Source organism: Dermacentor silvarum, chromosome 5 (genome assembly GCF_013339745.2).
Source record: "Dermacentor silvarum isolate Dsil-2018 chromosome 5, BIME_Dsil_1.4, whole genome shotgun sequence".
Taxonomy (NCBI): domain Eukaryota; kingdom Metazoa; phylum Arthropoda; class Arachnida; order Ixodida; family Ixodidae; genus Dermacentor; species Dermacentor silvarum.
In genome coordinates, this window is record NC_051158.1 from 3902564 (window position 1) to 3920031 (window position 17468).

Sequence of the window (17468 nt, forward strand, 5' to 3'; positions counted from 1 at the left end):
ATATATATATATATATATAATACAGATCGTAAATCCTATATGCTTTTTCTTCTCGCTGTTGTGTGTTTTGTACAGATATATTCCTGTCCTTCTATGACGGACATTACATTCCACCGCAGAGCCTTTCTGTGTACGGCAGCAAGGCGGACATAAGTCGTTGTTTAAATTTTGCATTTAACTCTATGCACAAGTAAAATAAGGCAGGTGTGTTGTGTAAATAAGGTTCGTAGGAAGCACTACAATGAAAAACGCCGCCATTGCACTTCTCTCGGCCTGAGGCCAAAGTTGCTTTATTATGCCGCAGTAGGCGTCTCGGCCGTGTTTCTCTTCTTCTTTTTCTTCACGGTGTTCACCAGACAGATCGCTGTTGCTGGTTCTGGCCGCCCAAACCTCCATAGCCGCCACCCATACCGCCTCCCATACCGCCACCCATACCGCCACCCATGCCGCCACCCATGCCGCCGGAACCCCCTCCAAGTCCACTGAAAGAGGGTCCTGATGATGATCCGTATAATCCACTGCTTCCGTAGCCCTGTGAGCCGAGGCCGCCGCCGACACTGCCGAAGCCGCTACTGCCAGAGCCGCCACTGCCAAAGCCGGAACCGTAGCCGCCACTGCCGAAGCTGCCACTGCCAGAGCCGGAACCGTAGCCACCACTGCCGGAGCCGGAACCGTAGCCACCACTGCCGAGGCCGCCACTGCCAAAGCCGCCACTGCCAAAGCCGCCACTGCCGAAGCCACCACCACTGCCGAAGCCACCACTGCCTGTATGTGCATAGGAAGCTCGTCAAGCCTTTTAAACCAGCATGTATACTTGCGTTTGCATGCGATATTAGCTCCCACGTCGCTATGAGCAGTGTCTCTTGAGAAACGTGACCTCCAAGTGAGTGTTCTTATGCACTTGTAGTATAATAAACGGTTACATCTTTGCTGTATAAGACGACGGTAAGGTAACGTCTGCAGTAATAAACAAACGTACCAAGTTTTCCTAACCTCTACTAATGCTCAGACAAAACACGATTTGCGGATACTAAGACAAATCAAGGCTTTGGAATCTATTAACTGCCTTTGCCAGCGTGTGCAGCTACATCTATTTCACAATCCCGCATTTAGCTCATAGGAAGACCTCATTTACTAAGTGCACTCCTGCGCGTTCCTATTTAATCTGCATGCAACTGTAGTGGGGGGTATAGCTGAGTTAGTTCGTATTTATTTATTGGGAAGCTAGAGCATAGAAAGACCTCACGCTAAAAAGACATAAACAAGCGCCCACTCGCGACTGAGTTGTGTGTGAGCGCTTGTTCTAGTTATCTTCTTTGTGTCTCGGCATTCCTGCGCTCTAGGGTGCGATCTTGTACGCGTTCCAAAATGGAACGGAGGCGGTCCGTTCCATCGAGCCGCACACCATTGGTCAATTTGATCGTCACGGTTCAAATTGACCAATCGTGTGCCGCTCGATGGAACGGACCACCTCCGTTCCATTTTGGAACGCGTACAAGATCGCGCCCCTAGTTTCTGAGCATATAGCTGTTTCTTCAAAGTAATACGAAGGACACGAAAAGAAATAAGCAGTCATAAAATTTGAAAAGTATGGAATGTTTAACCATGTGAAATTTAAGACTTTCTGACTTTCCCTCCTATCTCTTTACTCAAACTTCCGCTGATAGCTTCCATACTGCAACTACGGAACATTCCGGTGAACTCCCCATCTGTTTGTGTCGTTTAGCTAGGCGCGTTGCAGGCTAAATAAAAAAGAAGAAACCGCAACATCCACCTATACATAATGCATAACACTTTGTTACCCCATAAAGCAGTTAAAGGTAAGGATATTTTTTTTTTTTGTAAGGCGGGGAGCCGGTTACACGCACAGGTGTTCTAAAACGATTGTGCTTAAGGTCAGCTCTCACGCTGACCTGCCATTCGCTACCGTCTTGGCTGACTAGAGCTAACGCTGCTCAGGGTAAAGAAGCAGAAAACGCAGAGATGTTCATGCGTGGCGGTGCATATGCGGCACACAAGGGTACCAGCAATCAAGTCAGGCTGCTGTGGAAAATAGGTACTATGCGTATAGGTTGAACTGGAGCATGTCGGTTTAGGAAAGCAGTATTCTCAGCTATACAGTAAGTTATGGTTATGTGGAAAATGAGAAGAACTCTACCAGCAATGTTTTTACATATTGTCCTTTCTGAGTCCACCGATATGTATAACTTGTTCGAAGGAGAACGTGCACTGCTTAGACTAAGGTATTTTAGAAGGAACGTACAATTCACAGCGAAAGCTTTGCATGCGAAATCGAGCAACTTAAAGGCGTGTTGCAGAAGCCGAGTTCATACACTTCGTTATATTTTCGGTACAGTAAGAACGGATAGCAGTAGAGCTCTATGAGAGCTCTTGTTAATGAGTAGCGGTAATTAGGATTCGAACTGTTGAGGGTTCTCTTCCTGATGTGTAACTAATTTTTCTCCGGGGCTACGAGTTCATCATAAAATCTGGGAACTTTTTTTTTCTTCTTGCAGGTGGAGGTGGGGGGGGGGGGGGGGGGGGGAGATATTGTTATAAGACCTTGCTGGGCAGAAATATGTCCCCATATGCCTGCTGCGGTGGCTTAGCGGCTCTAGTGTTGCGCAGCTAAGCACGATGTCAGGGGATCAAATACCGGCTGTGGCTGCCGCATTTCGATTGGGGAGAAATGCAAAAACGCGAGTGTTCCGTGCACTGGGGGCATGCTAAACATCCCCTGGTGATCCAAATTAACCCGGAGTCCCGCACTACGGCGTTCCTCGTAATTAAAATGTGGTTTGAGCGCGCAAAAATTCAGGATTGATTCATGTTCTCTGATATTTTTACTCGGAACTGCCGAACAATTTTCTGTGATACGGAGGTCTTAGGAAGAAAATCTAAAATGTAAGAACCGTAAAGTTGGACATGGCAAAAAGTGCTGAAAAATATAACGAAAAGGTGGGCTCCCTACAGATATTGTTCTTCGATATGAAGTTTAATACAGGTATTCAAATACACCAAAAAAACACAGGTAACACAGGTAACACAGGAATAGAAGAATCACTGCCTACCTGTAAACATTTAAATAAATTTATAACACACTTCATATTTTGGTGAGAATGGTAATTCAGCCTGACAGCTGGAAGCGGAATATTGATTAAGTGCAAATGCGTAAGCCGCTAAAAAATAGTTACGCGATAAACGAGAAATTTAAATGCCAAGTTTGAAACTCGGTTATTTGCCAGGTTCAGCAGCGATTGCTTTTTTCTGAACTGCATGTACTGTATGTGCGTCAAAAGCAAACTATTCTGACGTGTCATTTTACAATATAGACGTGTCCGTATGTAAAATGCTTTTTTCAATGAGTACGCTATAGCAAGGTGCCATGCAAACAATACTGGTATATTTCAGGGCATTATTTATTATTTTCTCAGTACTGACGACAAAGGCATTCACAACTTTCCAGATAACTACCATGCTGATCAATTTTGCAGTCAACCAGCTATTTCAACTGTAAAGAAGGTCATATTAAGAAGTGGGCAAATATATTTAGCACTTATCATCTCGTATAACTATTTTGACAGAGTTGCTGGCAAAGTACATAAATTTCTTTCACTTTTTAAATCCCATTACCTTGAATTAAGAATATTTTGCAAACTGCTTTAATTTCCAAATAACAAAACCTGTGTATCACTCTCCATTTTTCGGGAATTTCTGATTTTCGCAAATATTTTGTCAATAAATGTCCGGCGCTACACAGAGACTTACGCCCTCTCAATTGCCAAGCCTCAACAAATTTAATTGTGCGATGGTATCTTTGGTTTAAAAACCTCCGAAGTAAAACTTGCTGTTAAGGAACAGTAGGTACAGAATCAGACGCATCAAATGCTTCAAGTCCCAGATAACGTATTTTGGCTAAATATGACTTGCACATTAAACTTACTTGGGCCAAAGCCTCCTCCCATTCCTCCCCACTGCACACTCTGCTGGAAGGAGGCCACGGAGGCCACGGACACGGCGAGTACGCAGGCAACAAAGAGGCGGGCCATGGTCACGGTCTTGGACTGTAGAAGTCTTGTGAAGATGCAGAAGACATATGTGCTTCTTATATACAAAATTCGCATTGCTGACCGCCTGCCTTCGGGAAGGTTAGGCTAGGCCACATGCTTGAAAAAAATAGCTCTTATGCAAGTTCTATGAAATCATGCCACAAACTTCTATTGTTTTGCGTAGTAAAAGCTTTTTCTTTTCTTTATTTATAGACACTGCCCCCCAGGCAAGACGGAACGTTGTCTTAAAGCCTGTTCATATTGTGTGGGTAGGCGAGCGACATTGCTTGCTTGCCACTGACAGCCGTGACAGGGCTCGTCGAACAGGCTTTTCCATAGGGAGTGATTGATGTAGAAAGATAAGATTGTCGCACAAGCTTCCTTTCTTTACTTGCACTTGTCTCACGTCAATCTAAAGCAGCCACGTCAGCAGTCTAGCTTCAATGAAACTGTGTCAACGCATTTGCTCTTCTTACTTAAATTTCAGCATTAAGTTTAATCCCAGTATTAATGGACATAATTTCGGCTTTATTGGTCAAGTACCATCAATATTATTAATAAATAAATATATCTTATTTTCACCTCCACACGGCTGCTTTGAGGACCCATATCGAGAAACCGAGAGATAGCGATCAGATGGAATTCGCTGAACAATCAAAGCTGATAAACGAGATAAAGCAAGCGCTATTGGAAATTATGACTTCGAAAAGATTTAGAGGCAGAAAAGAAAATGACTGCAGCATCAAATCAGTTACATGAAAACTTGGAATGGCACAGGGCAAGATGTATGCACTGAAAGATAAGCGCATAATGTTTTTCATAGTAAAAGCTTTTTTTTTCTTTATTTATAGACACTGCCCCCCGGACAATACGGAACGTTGTCTTAAACCAGAATAATTCTAGGCTCACCTATAAAGTATACGGAACAGCCATGCTACCTTCATTCGAAATAGTGGTCAAAAGGATACAGAGATTCATTATGTAAATAGCAATGAAGTTAGAAGGGCCTTGTAAGGCATGTCCCGGGCAAAAGCGGCTGGCGAAGATGTATTAACAGTCGATTCAATCAAAGATGGAGGATAGATCATGTTTGAAAAGCTTGCGGCCCTTTATTGACCGTTTTCGCGGAGCCGTTTATGCTAAAGAAATGAGATGGCGCTTGCGGCGGCGCGCCGCACGTGGTCTCAGCGACAGCGCACGCCTACGAAATCATTATCTCTTCTACCCTGCTTCTGTGCGATCAGCTGTCGTGAATGCAACTGAGTTTTCGCTTACACACTGTGCTTCAATCATACTGGATTGTATCATGTGTATTGAAGACGTGTGCAGTAATTGGCAATTGGCTGCAAAATTAATGACTGGAATATTAAGGAATGGAATCAATCTGTGTGGCCAAGTTCGCGGACCACTGCTGAAATTGTCCGTACGTGTTACTGGCATGGCTTTCCTAGAGGATACCGACATTTGCTCATCCGTCAGCGTTGTATCACTAACTATGCAGAAGGGGCTTCAGCCCCGGATCGTCGGCAAGAGTGAGTAACGCTCGTTAAGCAATGACAAAGGGAGTAGCGCCGCTTCCTGTCATAGTACGTTTCGCGCACAGTATCTACAGACATCTACCCCGACTGCCACGGAAACTTGCACCAATTTATCGGCAACGTGTCAAGGATAAGTGAATGGGCGCACAGCTTGAATATATGTGCACTATAGACTAAGCCGATGGGGCTCAAATGGTCGAAAGCTGAATGTTACGTGACGTTCACAAGAGCAGCGAGTTACTAGCGATAATACAGCTACTAGGTGTTACAATGTACAGAACAGCTAAGTTCCAAGCCTTGTGCACAGCAAGAACAAATGTATCGGAACTCAGCATACCTGTGAGCGACTGTGAGCGATTAGGCAGAAACTAATCACATATAGTGACCACACAGAGGAACTTTACTGAGTCAGTAACGTGACAAGCAGCTGCTTCACAGTAATCGCCAAATAAAGAACGAAGAGCAACACACACTATTCCTGATTCATTACATGAGCGGAAAGTTTGGATAAATTGGAATACATATATTTAGCCACGCTTTTAGAACAAGCCCCATATACACTGCTAGCGCCGTTTGTACATAGCTTAATCAGCCCGGAAAGCACTTTTGCATGTTCTCTTAAGCAGTGGCCAAAGCTTCGCGTCCTCCACCCAGTCACCTTCCACGATATCTCCCGAAGCAGAGGCTTGCTAAGCTGCACAGGCGTCATACACATCCATTGTAAACACGGAGGCAACGGAAGCAGTTCAGGCAAGCAATGGGCGCGCCAACTCGTGATCAAACATGGCAGCGCCCACGGAATCGCCGCGAAAAGGGTTAATACGCAATGCCTCACGGCTTCAGGTGTACCATAGATCCGAAAGAAGGCTAACATTATACGAATTCATAAGAAGGAAGATGTTAAATAATTGAAGGATTATGGTTTCATTAGCTAGCTTTCAGTATTGTATAAAATATTCACCAAGAAAATTTCCTATAGAATCAGAGCAACAATTGACTTCAATCAACCAAGAGAACAGCTAGGGTGGCTTCAGGACGGGATGTTCTACAACGGATCACGTTCATGTCATCATTCAGGTAATCGAGAAATCTTCGGAGTATAATCAACCTCTCTATATGGCTTTATAGATTATCAAAAGGCATTTCATTCAGTAGAGATACCAGTAGTTATGAATGCATAGCTTAATGGAGGAGTATTGAAGGAATACGCGAATATCTTGTGAAATATCTACAAAGACTCCACAGCTACCTTGTTTCTCCGCTAGAAATTTGTAAGAATACTAATCAAGAAAGCGCACAGGCTAGCAGACGCAAGCTCTACAGTGCTATTCAGTGCATGCTTAGAAGTATTCAAGCTATTTTGGCATGGAAGGCTTAGGACTGAGGATCGACGGTGAATATTTCAACAACCTTCAGTTTGCAAATGGCACTGTCCTGTTCAGCAACACTGGGTATTAATTGAATCATATGATGTTGGTCCTTAACCGGGAAAGTGTAAGAGTGGAATAGAGTTTAATGTACAGAAGATCAATGTAATATACAATAGCCTAGCAAGGTAACAAGAATTCATAATCGACAGTCAGTCTCTAGAAACTGTGCAATAGTTTGTTTATTAAGTCAGTTACTCACAGGAGGCCCTGATCATGAGAAATAAATTTGCAGAACAAAAATGCGTTAGAGTGCATACGGCAGGCATTGCCAAATCCTGACTGGCAGCTCACCCCGGTCGTGCAAAACCATTGCATCCTACCGGTGGAAAAATATGAGGCAGAAAGTTGGAGGTTAGCAAACAAGTTAATGAACAAGTTAAGGACCATGCAAACAGGAACAGAGCCAGAAACGTTAGGCATAACGTTAGATGGCAGCAAGGGTGGTCTGTAGATCAGAGAGCGAATGGGGATAGCCGATAATTTAGTTAAGATTACGAGAAAAAGAAATGGAGCTAGGAAGGTCAAGTAATGTGAATACCGCTGGACCTTGAGATTACAGAATGGATGCCATGGGAAGAGTAGCGCTGTCGAGGACGGCAGAGAATTTGGTAGGGTGATGAAAATAGAAAATTTACAGGTGGAAGTTGCAATCAGGTAGCGCAAGACAGGAGTAATTGGACATTGCTGGGGAGCGGCCTTTGTCCTCCTGCAGCGTGCCTTGTTAAAACCAAGCAGCACTACTTGGATAGGGCACCCGGAAGCAGATAGTTGCTTCCAGAAAATACTATGGGTTACAACCGCGTATGAGCGAAACGCAAACTACAACTTACGTTCTCCTTTTTAGTGACATTGCAGTGTTCGCACTGCGGCGGTGGTGAATTTAGATGACAGGCCTAAAAAAAGATAGGGCGCGTGTAGCCTACGTTACTTAGTAAGATGTTGGCAAGGTATTGGCCTCAGAGATCAAGCGGAGTCGCCGCCTGGCAGACACTGGCTGAGCCGTGTTATGGCTGGCGGTCCTTCGGGACAAAGGATGCCTCACCGACAGGCGTGCCGCTGTGGAGGGCTGTACGCGCTTCATCGTTTCTCTAGGCCAGGGAGTGTCACCGTCCCCTGTATCTAATGGACGAGCAATTAGACCCCAGGCTGCAATTATAAATCGGCCTCGTGCGTCGCTAAAACGGCAACGTCGCTCTTGGTGTGTTTCTGTGAAGCACCGGCACCCACCCGGACTACGACCGTGCTCGGCGGTAGCTTCCGCGAAATCCAGTCTCCTGATTGACAAGCTGACCGTCACTGAGAGGGCACTCATTCTTCCAAGGTGCCAACATCAGGCATTTCCGTGGGAACAGCTTCGACTTTTGGCTCCCAAGGTGCCACCCGTTGCCTGGTATGCGGGGGCGATCGAGCAACATTGGAGGAGGAGCACGGCAGAGCGGCGCCATACTATGGGCGGGATTTTGCGAACGGTCGACGACTGTGAATGGCCGAGAATAACCACAGTGAAATCCCTCGACGAGTGAAAAGGGGGAAATGAACTGATAAAAAGCGGGGCTTGAGTGTTGTGTAGAGGCTTGGAGCTGTAAACGCTAGGACATGCAAAGACGTGAGCATGTAGACCGCTCAAAGAATCATGGAGCCCTTCGTGTAAAATATGTACATTTGTATATAAACCCCCTTTCAGATCTCTCTGGACTTCTCCTTCTCCCAGCACCTGGCACGTCACCAGACATGGAACCTTCGTAGCCGCTCGGAGCCCCCCCCCCCCCCCCCCCCCGCCCTCCTACTTCGCAACAGCTGCAATAGTGTGGACAGCGCGTCGCACCGGATGTTAGCCGCTCCTTCTTTACATGTTCGCGTATGATGGCTATCACACCCTTTGTGTGATAGCCGTGCTTGTGTGTGATTGTGTCCCAGTCGCATAGCGTGCTAAGCATTTTTTTCACGGTGTAGAGACTCAAATGGTTTTGTCCTGTAGCCTTTGCGCTGCAATAAATGTAGTGGTGACTGCACGCGATGTGCGATCATCACGCCCTCTGTTGGTCACAATCATTTACATTTTGTTGCCGCATTGGTATTTAAGCACTTGAAAGAAAACACATTTGTCGGTGTCTTAAATGAATAAAGTGGTCGCTGCGATACCTGAGCGCTGCGCTTTAGCGATTCCTTGAAGTGACGTGTTGATCTTTTTGATACCACGGAACATGAACGAGGTGGCGTGAGATCCCTCAGCAGTAGGAAATAAGATCTTAAGCGCTTATATGATGTCGATGGACGCAATTGATCTTCGGAGTATGATTGTATCACTGTCGATTAGTGATTACGGCGTACTTTGCGCACAGCTCCTTTAAATACTAAAGTAGTCGCTTACAAATCAGTTATCCGGCCACTTATGGAGTATGCTTGTGTGGTATGGAATCCGCATAAGAAATCAGACACCATGAAATTGGAAAGGGTCCAGAAAAAAGCTATCCGGTTTATCTACCGTCGTTATGACAGCAACTTTTCTCCGTCTTCTAAACTTTCAGAGTTAAATCTAACAACTCTCAGCACCCGTCGCAACATGGAATCCCTAAAGCTATTGCATTCACTAATTAACTCATCGAACAATTCTTGCCTTAGCAAATACATAACATTTGTGGAACCTTCCTCATCTAGGAGATATCACCATCTTAATATTGTACCTTATCGGTCACGAACCGATGCGTTTAAATATAGCTTTTTTCCTTTAACCATTGATTGTTGGAACTCTCTGCCTGGTGCCATTCGCTCCCTTCCTCTGGACGATTTCTTGCTCAAGCTTGACTTTTATTGATTTATCTTTTGTGTTGTTTGTTCTTGCTTCGTGCTGCTTATATTTGCATCTTGTGTACGCTCTACAACTGTATAATTCCCCACTCCTGCCATAGCCCTAACAGGGCTGCAGTATGTAAAAATAAATAAAAAAATAAAAAAAAAATAAATTACACGGCCATCCTTGGCTGTTCCTGAGTTGAAACAACATGCGCGGATGTCGGAGTTACACAAGGTATGTTTTCTGCAAACGCAAAAAATGATTCACGCGCCTATACCTACGGTGCTTCTTAGTCAATATTCATTATATGCGCAAGCATTGAAGTGCTCTCACTGTTCGGTCAGGCATGGCTCTAGATGACCGCGGGTCTGAGACCTTGGTAAGTGACTTAGGCCAATTTCAGTCAAAGAAACAAATCTTTATTTTGTCTGTATTTGGGAACCCAAGCCACCGTTTCAGTTCATTCAGCTTAGTCAGTGGTGTACATTGATAATGGAATATGCACGAGAACATCCCAGAGAGTAAAGGTGTATGGGGACTTCTTGACCATAAAAAAATCTGTAGTGCATATAAAAAGCAGGGAAGAAATAAATACAATCTCACAGCATACACTACAATTAGAAGTGCGTGTAGAGACAATAAAAATAGTAACAAAGAGCTGCGAAATATTAGGAAATATGACAGTTATTTGGCAACTCACAAAAATACATAAAATAATAGCTACTCTCATAACAATGAATAGGGCCAAGAAATATTTTACACCATTTATATGCCAAGTTAGCTTTGTAAAAGAAAAGAAAATAAGACTAATTTAAACCAAGCAGCGATGGAGCCAACCTAATATCTAACTGGCGGTTATTCCAAAATATCAATGATGAAAAGTATTCAATGTGTTTTCCGCAATTATTTCGTATCACTGGTAAAATTGAATTCTTATGAGCAGCCAATGTAGTATGATTTGTGTTAATGAGAGATGATTGCAAAAATGTTTACCGAAAGTGTTCGTTAGGTGCCTTGAACATAGTGATCACAAGGCTATATTTTACGATGTTCATAATTGACAGTTGTGGGTGTTCATGAAGCAACACAGAAGCATTGCTATTAAGGGGAAGAAATATAAGGATTCTGATAGCTTGATTTTGTGAATGTTGTAGTGGTGTTAAATGCGTCTAATAATAATTCAGCGCGTTGTTATATAGTAATTATTGTGGCTTCGAATAAATGCGTAGTAGAGTGCAAGCAAAAGTGGTGTATTAAAATACGATCGGGCCTTCAGTAACAATCTGATGCAGGAACTAACTCACTGTTTTAAATGAATAATATGACTGGCGTACTTTAAGTTCGACTCCGATGTTACTCCAACAAATGAAAACTCAGAAACAGCATGAACGATAGGGTGGTTGAAATTAAATGGTGCAATGGTTGATGAAGACCTTTGACTGGAATGAAACAACATGAATGGCTAATATCAAGGCTATAGGCTGATATCAAGAGGGTTACGTCGGAATCTGTTTAAAATATTCTGTAAGTCTGTGCTTATTTTGCAGTCAGTCGAGCGATTATTCTAGGGGCTGTCCGTATGTGAAGGCCCACAGGAGAGTCAAGGTGCTGGCAGCATTGGTACCCATCCTGCTGTAGTGTTGCGTATAGAAAGGGTATCCCTGGACTAATATGACTGGAGAAAGTTGTCACTGAGCATATTTTAATTGAAGGTGCAGACAGTTTGGGCAGCTGAGTTCAAGCCGCAGCCATCCGTCCACATTGACATCAACATGACTAAATCTGTGGCTCCTTGACCTTCTGCGACGTTCCACAAGGGCGAGTGAGATCACGGATTGGTATGCTCGGGTGCGTGCAGAGCACGAAGTGGAAAATACGCTGCTTTTTGGCCGGGCTGCTTAACTACCTGATTGCTGCTCCCTGTTCTCCAGTGTGAGAACGTGTTTGGTTCTGGAAAACAGACCTTCATGACCGAGGATTGGACTGCAGTATAAAAATTTTGTTTCGAACGAAAGGGACAGCCCCATAGCACATATAGCAGATATGGCTCTTCATTTCTTGCTTCGCCAGTAGACCAAACGGCGACTGTGCCTCGAGTTGCATGTAGAACGCCCCCCCCCCCCCCCTTTACACACACACACCACCCTGGTGCAGCCTGATTTGTACACTGTAATTTGAGATGGCATGTTACAAGACAGGGACAGCGGCTGATTTTTGTTTTTTTCATCAGCATATGCGAGGAGGTACTGCGGATCCACTCGGTAAAGGACTAACCGCTTTTCATAATGACGTTTTTCATGGCTAATTTTGCCGCTGTAATGTGGCACTAGGTGCTCTACAAATCATTGGCATCGACCATTTGAAACAGAGGCAACAAACTAATCACCTTTGGTAGCTTGATGATATGAATTGCCATGCCAGCATCCTTCGGGTACGCTCCGAGCACTTCACACCTTGTTTAGAGGCACGCGGCCCGGTGCCGAGCACCCTATAATACTAATCAAGATAACACGGACGGACCGATCAGCGAGGTAGAAGGCGCCCGCGCTGCGACATTGTTGATCCATTCCCTTGCGGTAACGTGGTCGGACTTGTTAAACCACCTTGTCCCATTAGACAGTTCCGGAAAGTGCTGTTGCTGCTACTATGCTACACATGCTCAAACGGAGGCCTGCAAAGACGCGGTCGTGTTATCAAACTCGAAAATTACACTTCAACAACTCCTTCGTGGCAATTTTGAAGAATACGTTTGTCGGAAAGTCCTGGCTTTACTCACATATTTGACACGCAAAGTACGCAAAGGATATGTCATTCTCTTTAAGCAGATACCCTGCCATCTTGGTGTCCCTGGGAAAGAAATAGCAGACGCTCTCACAAAAAAAGCGTTGTCAAGGCCAGCAACAGTTTGAGTCCCATCATCATTTCCCAAATAATGCAGTTCGCTTCCACTTTTCGTCGCTTTCATCCCCGTCATACGAACCCTGCGTAGTTAGATGGCTTAATCGAATTTAAGCCAGTCTAATTTTCGCAGTACAAAGAGGATCCGCCTGTTTCAAACAGGGCGAATTTCCTTTTCGTTATGTACAGAATGTAAAGAAATGGGTGACTCGGCACTGCCGGTGCTTCGAAGTCAAAAGTAACACTCTTCGGGAAACCAGAAAACGAAACGCATTCAATAGGCGCATGTGAAACAGAAAATGTTTTTCGAAGGAGCAAGCATAGCACGTAAGCGGCCCAGCGCCTCGTAGTGACTTAGCTGCGCAACACTGGGCTCGTGGTAACGTGGTAACACGTTTTAGAGCAGCAAAGGAGGCCCACTGAAGACGCATTGCCGGCCTTTACTGACAGGCTAACTCCGCCATGCAGAGAAAACCCTAGTCAAACAAACAAACTACCACTGTAAGCTCTAAAGTCCGTGCCTGTTCCACGGGCCACGTGATTCTGAAATGTTCAGCGGGCGGCTGGCTGGTCGCACAGCGGACTTTCAGCGTTAAGCTCCTCCTCGATGCAGAGAAGCTCCTGCTGACTGATTTCCATGCAAAATGACTTTATAATTTCGATGTTTCCGGTTTCAGACATAAGGTGACCTCTCTGGCTACAGCCACAAGGGAGAGTACTCTATACGTGTCCGCATAGTGGGCATGTCCATTTGGTCTGCCGCTGAAGCTCTAATTGGCTGGACTGGGATACGCGTGAGAAGGAGACAGGTGCCCCACCCAGTCAGCACTTCAGCACCTGACGAAATAGACGCGTCCACTAGGTAACAACTTACGGAATACCCCCTCCCCTAAGGAGAAAAAGTGTATGTGGAGAAATTTTGGTGAGTGCTGAAAAACAGGGAGAATAAAAAGGGCGGATATAAAACAACCTGCGCACACTCGAGAACAATACAAGAACAAGAAGCACACCTGGAGACAAAGGACCACGAATAATAAATTTCACAAGCCTGGGGTGCATGCAGAAATGTACTATTGCGTCAACAATGCAAACTGAAGTGCATGTCATAACAGGCTCGCTGTAGCCGATGCAGCTGAAGCATCATCGCTTATTCTACGTATTTCTGAGCAGTATATATTTCATGATCCGTCAGCGCAGCAACTAGACACGGGCGAAAAAGGAGACACGATCACTGGCGTTGGGATCGCGTCTTCTTTTTCGTCCGTATCGAGTTGTTTCGCTGACAGATCGTGAACACATTCTAACTCTCCCAGTTCTCGCTACTTGGCGAGCATATATTTCGAATGGATTCTGAGCACGTATACCGTATGTGGCAAATGTTCCAGACCATTTGGGAACCAGACTATGCGACGTGTACCTATTCACCTCATGTGGTGTCCCAACTGCTCGCCCTAGAACTTCTCGGAATGTTCCGAAGACATCGAGCACTGCAGCCGCGTCATGCGATACGCTTGCAGCAAGTTGAAGGTTGGGCATGGTAATTCTGGCGCGCTTTCACACCCAAAGCTGTTACAAGGTCTTCTCCACCGCGTTCTCAGCATTGCCGTGTGCAATGAGTGACATAACATAATGAGTGAAATCTCTCTCGCAGAGAAGAGCAATTTCACGACTAAAATTCACATATGAATTATACCATGGTCATTTCCAGATAACGCGTTCTCATTACCTGCAAGATCCTCCAAAACGCTCAACCAGACTAAATCATTCCAAAACAATCTATTCTCCCCCAAGTCGCGTTAATGTTCACAAGCACTCCCTTTTTCCGTCCACCATTTCCCAGTGGAACAAGTTAACTAACGATATTGTGTGTTGCAATAACATCGACTCTTTTATTAACCGCATTCAGTGTATTGACTTTTCACCATGATTTTTTTTTCATTACATTTCTGTATGACATTCTCTGTATCGACTTTTCTCCATGATTTTTTAATCATTACATTTCTGTACCAGTCCTGCACGGGCCGTGAAGGGCCTGCAGTATATTCAAATAAAAAAAAAACTTTATTTGAAATCCGGCGATTGGGAGGCCCGGCCGGGCCTGGGGCCACCTAGATGACCACCGGGAGCTGTTGCTCCCGCAAAGCATCCATGGCTCGCTGGACGGCCCAGAGTTGGTCTTGGAAAACGCAACGCACAGCGCCAAAGACAAGGACTGACAGAGACGACAAACACACTCTTGGAGTTCTGAGCTGAGCAGCGCGGCCGACCACCACGCCCGCAGATCTCCCGGGGAGACTGCCATTCTCAATCGCCATAAGACATTACTAATGGAGCTCCCCTACATCAATTGCCCTATCCCCAAGTAAAGGAAGCGTTTACCAAACATTCAAAAAATTTTGCTACACCTGAAGTGGTCCTGAACCTGACAAATTCATTGGTCAATATTTATGCACTGACTGCTCTACCGGTACTCATTTAAAAAGTTAAGCTTCATTGCCTACTATATACCATGGGGCTTGTGCCGGGTATAATTGTCGTCGAGTAGACAGACGGAGGTTCGCGAGGCTGATGAAATAGCTTAAAAATCTGTCTGTGCAGATGTTACAGATGTTCACATAATTGGCTCTGGTAGCTACTGGGTGATACGACACGACCACAAACGGTACCTATATATTAGCCGTGCAACCAACATACACTTTCAACGGCGTATTTTATTTAGAGAAGAAAAGCTTTCCTTACCTCCCCGGGCGCTGGCGTGTAGACTACGCCGGTTTGTAACCCAGAAAGGCAGGCCAATTGCGGAGACAGTGTAATGTATGTTTGGTCATTCCTAGAACCGCTGCCCAGAGAAATCTCTAAAGTACAATCAACCTCGCATAGATTATGAAAATGCATTTGATTAAGAAGAGGTACCAACAGTCATAGAGGCATTCCGTAATGAACGAATACAGGAGGCATACGTGAATATCTCGACAAATACCTACAATGATTCCACAGCTACCTTGGTTCTTTAGAAGAAAAGTAACAAGTTACCTATCAAGAAAGGGGTCAGGCAAGGAGACGCAATACCTCCAATGCTATTCACTGCATGCTTAGAAGAAGTATTCAAGCTCTTAGACTGGGAAGGCTTAGGAGTGAGGATCACTGGTGAATATATCAGCAACCTTCGGTTTGCAGATGACATTGTCCTATTCAGCAACAATGGGGACGAATTACAGCAAATGATTGAGGACCTTAACCGAATAAAAAATAAAAAAAGGACCTTAACCGAGAAAGTGTAAGAGTGGAGTTGAATATTAATATGCAGAAGACAAACATAATGTTCAATATCATGGCAAGGGAACAAGAATTCAGATTCGCCAGTCAGCCTCTAGAGTCTGTAAAGGAGTACGTTCATTTAGGTCAATTACTCACAGGGGACCCTGATTATGAGAAGGAAATTTACACAATAATAAAATTGGGTTGGAGTGCGTACGGCAGACATTACCAAATCCAAACTGGGAGCTTACCGCTGTCATTGAAAAGAAAAGTACCCACCGCGCTGGCTCAGTCAGCTATAGCGTTGCGCTGCTCAGCATGAGGTCGCGGGATCGGATCCCGGCCCCGGCGGCCGCATTTCGATGGAGGCGAAATGCAAAAACGCCCGTGTGCTTGCGGCGTAGTGCACGTTAAAGAACCCCAGGTGGTCATTATTAATCCCGAGCGCTCCACTATGGCGTGCCTCATAATCAGAACTGATTTTGGCACGTAAATCCCCAGAAACAAGAAGAAAATAAAAGTGCACAATCATTGCACACTACCGGTACAAACATATGGGGCAGAATCTTGGAGGTCAATAAAGAAGCTGGAGAACAAGTTAAGAATTCCACAAAGAGCGATGGAACAAAAAATGTTAGGCTTAACGTGAGGAGACAGGAAGAGAGCAATGGGGATCCGAGAGCCAACCCGGATATCCGATATTTCAATTGACATTAAAGGTATACGGACACGCAATCTGAAAATTTTACGAAAATGCTGAAAATGAATCCTCAGTGTGTGATTACACCGAAAAGAAGTAGTCAATTAGCTCATTTTTGAGCGGATGACTTTCTTTCTGGCGTTTTTGTGAGCGCGCGCCTCGCCGCCCGGCCCGCGGGAGTTGGAATGCGTGACTTCACGACACCCTCGTCTTATAGCCAGCCGGCCGGCCGGCCGCGGTCATTCGAAGCGCGCCGACGCCTCCATCGCGAGCATGGATTCGAGTTCTGGTGCCTTTACCAGCGATGAGTACACGTCTGAAGACGAGGGCCATTCTAACTTGGCAAGAAATATTGCCGCTTACGGTTACGAGCCTTCCGCGTCAAGCGACGACGTATGGCAGGCGACCGTGGAAATGCCAGTCAGGTTTTCGCGAACCATAGCGCGAAGATTTCGCTCTGCAGCAGACACTTGTGCAAGAATTATTTGTCATTTCCTCTGTAAACTTGCTTTTTCAAGAGCGCACGCAGGTGAGGCACCTGCGGGGTACTTCAACAGTGCGTGGATGACAGAATAGTAGTTTATGCCGTCGGCCTGAGCAACTGCTCTGAAGTATCAGTACCTCAGAGAGTCTCACGTCCACTTCGCCAGCTGCCCGACAGATGGCAGCACCTGTCTGGCGTTCTCCCCAGTCTTTCCCGCTTTTAGCCTGTGGAGACGCAGAGCTGTGTGTGTGTTTGCACCGCTGCCATGTAGGACTGATCTCTTGAGTCGCGCTCGCTCGCGCTAGCCTTGTATAGTT

General features: G+C 45.3%; 1 protein-coding gene across 1 annotated transcript; it reads right to left on the reverse strand.

Annotated features, from left to right (window-relative positions):
• Window positions 1–257: 257 nt before the first annotated feature.
• Window positions 258–4096, reverse strand: LOC119452805 (ctenidin-3-like). Its single transcript, XM_037714741.2, has 2 exons — window positions 3944–4096; window positions 258–765 (listed from the first exon to the last, which is right to left on the reverse strand). Exons 1-2 carry the CDS (start codon window positions 4047–4049, stop codon window positions 350–352), a joined length of 522 nt encoding a protein of 173 aa, XP_037570669.2. The 5' UTR covers window positions 4050–4096; the 3' UTR covers window positions 258–349.
• Between the last annotated feature and the right edge of the window lie 13372 nt (window positions 4097–17468).